The following is a 9100-nucleotide window of genomic DNA, read 5'->3' as shown; positions in this document are numbered from 1 at the left end:
CAAAAAAAAAAAAAAAAAAGATGGAGTATAAAAGAGTAGGAAGATAAAGAGAAAATATCTCATCTTTTATGGTCTCAAGAAGAAAAGGCTGGGCCTATCAGTCAGAGAAGGCCAATGGCTGAGGCCTCAGAGCAGGATGGGAGGGTGCTGTGGTTGGATGTTTGTCTCCTCAAATCTCAGGTTGAAATTTTATCCCCAAGACTGGCACGGTAGTGGCTCATGCCTGTAATCCTAGCACTTTGGGAGGCTGAGGCAGGTGGACTGCCTGGGCTCAGGGGTTCAAGATCAGCCCGGGCAACATGATGAAATCCCATCTCCACTAAAATACAAAATGTAGCTGGGCGTGGTAGCGTGCACCTGTAGTCCCAGCTGCTCAGGAGGCGGAGGCATGAGAATTGCTTGAACCTGGGAGGCAGAGGTTGCAGTGAGTCTCACTCTGCACTCCAGAGTGATCTCCAGTGTTGGAGGTGGGGCCTAGTAGGAGGTGTATAGGTCCTGGGGGCAGATCCCTCATGAATGGCTCAGTGTCATCCTCACAGTAATAAGAGAGCTCTTACTCTATTACTTACTGAAAAAGCTGGTTGTTTAGAAGATCCTGGCACCTCTCTCTCTCTCTCCCTCTCACTCTTGCCATGTGATCTGTACATGTGGCTCCCATTTGCCTTCCACCATGAGTGGAAGCTTCCTGAGGCCTCACCAGAAGCAGATGCTGGTGCCATGCTTCTTTTTTTTTCTTTTTTTTTGAGATGGAGTTTCACTCTTGTTGCCCAGGTTGGAGTGCAATGGCATGACCTCGGCTCACCGCAACCTCTGCCTCCAGGTGCAAGTGATTCTCCTGCCTCAGCCTCCTAACTAGGTGGGATTACAGGCATGCACCACCGTGGCTGGCTAATTGTGTGTTTTTAGTACAGACGGGGTTTCTCCATGTTGGTCAGGCTGGTCTTGAACTCCCGACCTCAGGTGATCCGCCTGCCTCGGCCTCCCAAAGTGCTGGGATTATAGGGATGAGCCACTGCGCCTGGCGCCATGCTTCTTGTACAGCCTGCAGAAGCTTGAGCCAAATAAACCTTTCTCTATATATTATGCAGCCTCAGGTATTCCTTTACAGCAACACAAATGGACTAAGACAGGGGTATCAGTGTGTCCTTCCTGAAAGGGCTTCTTTCTGGGCTTTGTAGGTCTTAACAGAGGAAGGAGGTAGCAGAGTCATGGAGCTGAGAGCTCTGGGGACCTGTCCCAGCTCTGCCTCAGGCTTGCTGTGTGACTAAGCTTTCTCTGAGGATAAGTTTCCGTGTTTGTAAAATGGAGAAGTTGGACCAGAGGATTCCATACTGTATCTTACAGTCAATTGAGAAATTCCTACTACCTTCTAAGTTCTAGGTTAAATAAAGTATTTTGCTACTTTTTGTTGTTGCTTTTTTGAGACAGAGTTTCACTCTTGTCATCCAGGCTGGAGTGCGATGGCCCATTCTCAGCTCACTGCAACCTCCGCCTCCCAGGTTCAAGAGATTCTTGTGCCTCAGCCTCCTGAGTAGCTGGGATTATAGGTGCCCACAACCATGCCCAGCTAATTTTTGTATTTTTACTAGAGACAAGGTTTAACCATGTTGGCCAGGGTGGTCTCAAACTTCTGACCCCTGGTGATCCACCCACCTCAGTCTCTCAAAGTGCTGGGATTACAGGTGTGAGCCACCGTGCCCAGCCTGCTACTTTTTAAAAATTTTTGAAAACTATTCATTTTTCATGGAGTGGTTAAAAGGGAAGACCCTGGAGTCTGCTGAATTCCACTCCTGCTACCTTACTCTGAGTGACCACAGACCAGTTACTTAACCTCCTTGGTTTCTATCTCCGCAATTTTAAGAGGAAGACAACCTTCCTCATTGGACGGTTGAGAAGATTCAATATGACCTCATATGTCATGTGCTTAAAACAGCACTTGGTCCACAGGAGACTCTCAAGGAATGAGAATTCTTACTATTAGCTTCAAAAGGCTGATCGAGCTGAAAACTTCCATGTCCAAGATGTGACAAGTGGGGCCACTTTGGTGAACATGTAAACTGAGACCGAGTCTTTGAGGAGGAATTTGTCTGCTATTCCAAAAGACCTTTCCTGGTTCTCCTTCCTCTGCCAGTCAACCATCCCCTCCTTTATGGCCTCACCAGGAACCTTCAGGCCCCCTTCGCTGATGACTTACATCAAGCTTTGGTCCTCCAGTTCTGGGATTCCTCCCAAGTATCATGTTTCTTCAGGACACCTATATGGGTGGAAGGTCTGTGGCCAGTTCCTGGGGCCCACTTAACCACCTTGGTCTTGCCAACCATTGAGGTCCTCTGACTTCATAGTATTCTGCTAAACGAGACCTTTCCTAGGTTTTCCTATCACCCCCGCTTTACTTTCATCATCTCAAAGTTGGTCTCCTTGGAGATATAATCAGTCCCTGGAGCTCCTTTGAGCATCTTCTCCTGGCACCTGAGGCCTAGAACAGGTGTCCTCACTCTAAGCCAGGTAAGTGGATCACTTCAACACAGTAACCCAAGGGACTTGACAGATTCCTATGGTGACCTGACTCAGGCCTTTCTCTACTTTTCTGGACTACAGTTTAGTTTAAAGAGAAGATGACACAACCTAGGCCACTGCATTGTCAATAAAAAGTAAACCCTGCCGGGTGCGGTGGCTCACAACTAATCCCAGCACTTTGGGAGGCCGAGGTGGGCAGACCACTTGAGGCCAGGGGTTTGAGACCAGCCTGGCCAACATGGCAAAACCCTGTCTCCACTAAAAATACAAAAATCAGCCAGGCATAGTGACACGTGCCTGTAGTCGCAGCTACTCAGGAGGCTGAGGCAGGAGAATCGCTTGAACCCGGGAAGTGGAGGTTGCAAGGAACCGACATCGTACCACTGCACTCCAGCGTGGGCGACGCAGTGAGACTCTGTCTCAAAAAAAAAAAAAAAAAAAAAAAAGTCCAAATCCTAAATAATAAGATGAATTATTCCCTTGACATTCCAAAGAGCTGTGACTAACCAAAAGTTCAATGTCTTCAATTTTATTTCCAAGTAACGAAAAGTATAGATTAATTTCTCAAAGTATCTTTAGTCACTAATAATCGGATGAAAAAAAGAGAGATCTGCACTCTGATAACTGTTTTGGAATACGGCTTTCAGAGAGATTTTATCAAAAAAAATACCAAACAATAAACAGAGAAAAATAAGAACAGTAGAAATGAGCATTTGTGTTTTCATATGTAACAATTTTCTGAAATAAGACTAAAGAAAAACAAAATATAATTTAAGTTTGCGGGAACAAATTCTACCAACGGTGGGAGCCTGGAAGTTTATCCCTACCTCTTGACAAAGGTCCAAGAGATCTTTATTTCTTCTTCTTTTTGACGCTGTTTGTCTCCTGAAGTTCTGTGGTGGGCTTGGTGGCTACTGATTTAAGGAAGGGGTCTCCTACTAAGTCCAGAAGTCCTTTGGCATCTTTATCGGAAGATGAACCTCAGAAGTATCTGGATCTCAGAAGCAATCAGTTCAGAGAGAGGACCCCTCCAGCAATGACAACCTCCAGTAAAAGGATCCCAAGGCAGGGAAAATTCTTGCCTAGTCCTAACCCTCCCTGCCCATGTCCCTGGCCTAAGTTGTCCCCAATCCAAAGCCATGGTCCCCATGGATACTCACAGGTAGGAGGAGAGCGTGCCACACCAGGACATTGGCATCACTGCTGGACAGGTTCCGCAGGTACGGGGGAGGCTTCTTCTGAAGATCCTCCAGCTCCTGCAGGGGACACAAGTGAGTGGGCAGTTGACCTAGTCCTCCCTATTTCAGCCCCCTCCCCCTGTCCCAGCAGCAAGCTGTCCCAAGTCCAAAACTGGCCATCTTAGGGGCAGAAGCTGGTAAAGTCAGAGCCTGCATTTACTGAGCACTTAGTATGTATCAGGCACAGTGTTGGTACTTTTTCTTTTTTCTTTTTTTTCTTTGAGATGGAGTCTCGCTCTGTCACCGAGGCTGGAGTACAGTGGCACGATCTCGGCTCACTGCAACCTCCGCCTCCCAGGTTCACGCCATTCTCCTGCCTCAGCCTCCTGAGTAGCTGGGACTACAGGCGCCCACCACCACGCCCGGCTAATTTTTTGTATTTTTAGTAGCGACGGGGTTTTACCATGTTAGCCAGGATGGTCTCGATCTCCTGACCTCGTGATCCACCGCCTCGGCCTCCCAAAGTGCTGGGATTGCAGGCGTGGGCCACCGTGCCCTGCCGGTGCTGGTGCTTTAAGTGAATTTTCTGACTGTGGCCTCACCACAACTCTGGTACACCTAGGTACTAGGTGTAGGGAAAAATAGATCACTTCTCCCAGATATTAAAACTTGGGAGTAAGTGCTCTTAGGAGGCTTTTCTCTTGAAAGCAGGGTACTTAACCTCTGCTCTCTAGCCTTCTTCCTAGAAAGTCACTAGGTTCTAATTCCCTGCCTCTCTTCCTTTCTTCCTTCCATAAGCATCTACTGAGCATCTACAGCAAAGACATGACCCCACCGCTTCAAACTCTGCCAGTTCAGGGCTGGAGAAAGCAAATGACTCCAGAAGACCACAGCAGAGAAGAACTCCAAGCAGGGAAACAAGGGGGCAAGGAGTGACTCACTTTCCCAGAACTGTGGCCCAAGCACCTGAATATCCCTTTTGAATTCTCCCAACAGCTATTACTGAGCATTCCCTACTGGCATGTAACTGAGACAGGACTCAGTCCTCAAGAATTTCAGTAGAGTAATGGACGAAACATGGATGTGATTATGTGAATGTGTATGGATACACAGTAGGGAAGGAGATGAGAGGGGAGAAAGAAGGCTTCATAGAGGGTGCACTCTGTGAGCTGGGCCTCGCAGAATGAGCAGGAAACCATGCAGAGAAGGGGAGAAGCACCAGGGTAGAGGGCCCAGATGGGGCAAATGCGTGCAGTATGTCCTGCAGAAGGTAAACAGGGAGTACAGGAAAAGCGTTCCAAGGTCAAGTACATTTGGGAAATCTAGGCTAAAGAGATTTCTTCACTGTAGAACTTCCCCGAGCCTTTCATATGCTATTGTGTACGGTGATTGACCAAGATGTGGGCCCAGAGCATGCAGTACTGCTCAAATGTATTCGACAAAGGAATGCTGCCCCTCTTTTAGGGTCCATCTTGTGGGACTACAGGCCTTTTCTTGTTGGGGAAAATAAAAAGACACTCAAGGGCAGGTCACGTTCCTCTGGAACAATGAATTGGTACAAACCAGTGGTTCTCAACCAGGGGCAATTTTATCTAACTAGGGACATTTGGTAACATCTGGGAACATTTTTCCGTTTGCACAAATTGGGAGAGTGGGTAGAGGACAGAGATGCTGATAAACATCCTAACAAAGCATTATCAGGCCCAACAAGAGGGGAGACCGCTGCCCTGCAGGGTGAGTCTCAGGCCTGATCACATGCACCACAAGCTGACTGCAGGGCCTTTGGACCTCAGACGAACATCAGCAGTAGTACCCTGGCAGTACTCCTCATAGACCCGTGGTGGTGGTGGACAAGGGGAGAGACTCCTATATCTGGGGAAAGGGGAGGGAAGAGTGGGAAGGACTGTGTCCTGTGGTTTCGGTGCCAGCTTAGTTGCAGAAGAACAGAGCACCAGGTAAATTTCTACGGTTTCCGACTGCAGGCTCTGGCCCGTGGACAGCAACTGTGGACCTGTCTGGGGCCCAGCAGCGAGCTAACTGCCCTAAAGGGAAGGACACAACCCTGACTGGCTTCACCACCTGCTGATTGTAGAGCCCTAGGGCCTTGAGCGAACATAGGGCATAGCCAGGTAGTGATTACAGCGGTCCTTGGGCAAAACCCAGTGTTGTGTTGGCTTCAGGCCTGACTTAGTGCAGTTCCAGTTCTAGTGACCATGGGGATGCTTGTGTCACACCTCGCCCAGCTCCAGGGAGCTCAGCACAGAGAGTAAGATTCCATTTGTTTGGCAGAAAGTAAGGGAAGAAAATGAGACTCTCTACCTGGTAATCCAGAGAATTCTTCCTGATGTTATCCAAAACCACCAAGGTACTGCCCTCTAAGAGTCTGCAAGAACTACAGTGTTGGCCCGGCGCGGTGGCTCAAGCCTGTAATCCCAGCACTTTGGGAGGCCGAGACGGGCGGATCACGAGGTCAGGAGATCGAGACCATCCTGGCTAACACGGTGAAACCTCGTCTCTACTAAAAATACAAAAACTAGCCGGGCGAGGTGGCGGGCGCCTGTAGTCCCAGCTACTCGGGAGGCTGAGGCGGGAGAATGGCGTAAATCCGGGAGGCGGAGCTTGCAGTGAGCTGAGATCCGGCCACTGCACTCCAGCCCCGGCGAGGAGACTCCACCTCAAAAAAAAAAAAAAAAAAAAAAAAAAAGAACTACAGTGTTACTAGGCTTAGAGTGCCCCCTAATGTAGACATGGCTGCAGTGACCAAAAATTAGACCACAACAGCCAAGCCCTTCGAATACCTAGAAAGCCTTCCCAAGAAGGATGAGTACAAATGAGCCCAGACTACAAAGACTCTAAAAAGTACCTAACTCCTCAGTGCCCAGACACCAACAAAACATCCACAAGCTTCAAGACGATCCAGGAAAACATAGCCTCACCAAACGAACTAAATAAGGCACAAGGGGCAAAGTCCAGAGAAACAGAGATATGTGACCTTTCAGACAGAGAAATCAAAATAGCTGTTTTGAGGAAACTCAAAGAAATTAAATATTTCCTCCACAGAGAAGGAATTCAGAATCCCGTCAACAAATTTAACAAAACAAAATTGAAATAATTAAAAAGAATCAAGCCGAAATCCCGGAGTCAAAAAATGCAATTGAGGCCGCGTGCAGTGGCTCACGCCTGTAATCCCAGCACTTTGGGAGGCGGAGGCGGGCAGATCACCTGAGGTCAGGAGTTCAAGACCAGCCTGGCCAACATGGTGAAACCCCTGTTTCTACTAAAAATACAAAAATTAGCCGGGCATGGTGGCGCATGCCTGTAATCCCAGATACTTGGGAGGCTGAGGCAGGAGATTGGAGAGGCAGAGGTTGCAGTGAGCCGAGATCACACCATTGCACTCTAATCTGGGCAACAAGAGCAAAACTCTTTCTCAAAAAAAAAAAAGAAAGAAAAGAAAAAATGCAATGAACATACTAAAATGCATCAGAGCCTTTTAATAGCAGAATTGATCAAGCAGAAGAATTAGAGTGTTTAAAGACAGGGTATTTGAAAATACAGTCAGATGAAGCAAAAGAATAAAAGAATAAACAAAGACTTTGGGAGGCCGAGGTTGGCGGATCACGAGGTCAGGAGATCGAGACCATCCTGGCTAACACGGTGAAACCCCATCTCTACTAAAAATACAAAAAGAAAAAAAAATTAGCTGGGCATGGTGGTGGGCACCTGTAGTCCCAGCTACTCGGGAGGCTGAGGCAGGAGAATGGCGTGACCCCAGGAGGTGGAGCTTGCAGTGAGCCAAGATTGCTCCACTGCACTCCAGCCTGGGTGACAGAGTGAGATTCCGTCTCAAAAAAAAAAAAAAAAAAAGAAGAAGAATAAACAAAGAATGAAGTATGCCTGCAGGATCTAGACAAGGGCCTCAAAAGGGCAAATCTAAGAGTTACTGGCCTTAAATAGGAGGTAGGGAGAGAGACTGGGCTAGAAAGTTTATTGAAACGGATAGTAACAGAGAACTTCCCAAATCTAGAGAAAGATATCAATATCCAAATATGAGAAGGTTATAGAACACCATGCAGACTTAACCCAAAGAAGACTACCTCAAAGACATTTAATAACCAATCTCCCAGAGGTCAGGGATTAAGAAAGGGTCCTAACAGCAGCAAGAGAAAATAAACAAAACACAATGGAGTTCCAATATGTCTGGCAGTAGACTTTTCAGTGGAAATCTTACAGGCCAAGGGAGAGTGGTATGACATATTTAAATAAAATATGACTGAGGGAAAAAACTTTTACCATAGAATAGTATATCCAGTGAAAATATCCTTCAAACATGAAGGAGAGATAAAGACTTTCCCAGACAAACAAAAGCTGAGAGATGTCATCAACACTGGACCTATCCTACAAGAAATGCTAAAAAGGAGTTCTTCAATCAGAAATTAAAAAAAAAAATTTAATGAGCAATAAAAAATCATCTGGGCTGGGCCCGGTGGCTCACGTCTGTAATCCCAGCACTTTAGGAAGGTGAGGTGGGTGGATCGCCTGAGGTCAGGAGTTCAAGATCAGCCTGGACAACATGGCGAAACCCCATCTCTACTAAAAATACAAAATTAGCAAGGTGTGGTGGTGCATGCCTATAATCCCAGCTACTCGGGAGGCTGAGGCAGGAGAATCACTTGAACCGGGGAGGCGAAGGTTGTGGTGAGCCGAGATTACACTATTGCACTCCAGCCTAGGCAACAAGAGGGAAACTCTGTCAAAAAAGAAAGAAGGAAGGAAAGAAGGAAAGAAGGAAAGAAAGAAAGAAGGAAGGAAGGAAGAAGGAAGGAAGGAAAAAGAAAGAAGAAAGAAAGAAAGAAAGAAAGAAAGAAAGAAAGAAAGAAAGAAAGAAAGAAAGAAAGAAAAAGAAAGAAAGAAAGAAAGAAAGGGAGAGAAAGAAGGAGAGAAAAGAAATCATCTGAAGGTACAGAACTCACTGGTTATAGTAAGTGCACAGAAAAACAGATTAGGGCTGGGCACAGTGGCTACGCCTGTAATCCCAGCACTTTGGGAGGCTGAAGCTGGTGGATCACCTAAGGTCAGGAGTTCAAGACCAGCCTAGCTAACATGGTGAAGCCCCATCGCTACTAAAATACAAAAATTAGCTGGGCGTGGTGGCGGGCACCTATAATCCCAGCTACTTGGGAGGCTGAGGTAGGAGAATTGTTTGAACTCGGGAGGCGGAGGTTGCGGTGAGCCAAGATTGCACCATTGCACTCCAGCCTGGGCAACAAGAGCGAAATTCTGTGAAGAAAAGAAAAGAAAAGGGAAGAAGAGAAGAGAAGAGGAGAGAGAGAGAGAGGAGGAGAGAGAGAGAGAGAGAGAAAGAAAGAAAGAAAGAAAGAAAGAAAGAAAGAAAGAAAGAAAGA

At 47.0% G+C, this 9100-nt stretch overlaps 1 protein-coding gene across 2 annotated transcripts in view; it reads right to left on the bottom strand.

The window, feature by feature from the left end:
• UBE2L6 (ubiquitin conjugating enzyme E2 L6) overlaps positions 1–9100 on the bottom strand; it is an 18365-nt gene that overhangs the window by 6592 nt on the left and 2673 nt on the right. For both annotated transcript variants that reach the window (XM_026449504.2, XM_026449505.2), the window contains exon 2: positions 3678–3773. In XM_026449504.2, coding sequence (XP_026305289.1) covers positions 3678–3773 — 96 coding nt within the window. The remainder of the gene's footprint in view (positions 1–3677; positions 3774–9100) is intronic.

This window comes from Piliocolobus tephrosceles, chromosome 13 (genome assembly GCF_002776525.5).
Source record: "Piliocolobus tephrosceles isolate RC106 chromosome 13, ASM277652v3, whole genome shotgun sequence".
NCBI lineage: Eukaryota > Metazoa > Chordata > Mammalia > Primates > Cercopithecidae > Piliocolobus > Piliocolobus tephrosceles.
The sequence above is the reverse complement of the archived record's forward strand: the minus strand, read 5'-3'. Positions and strand labels throughout refer to the sequence as shown.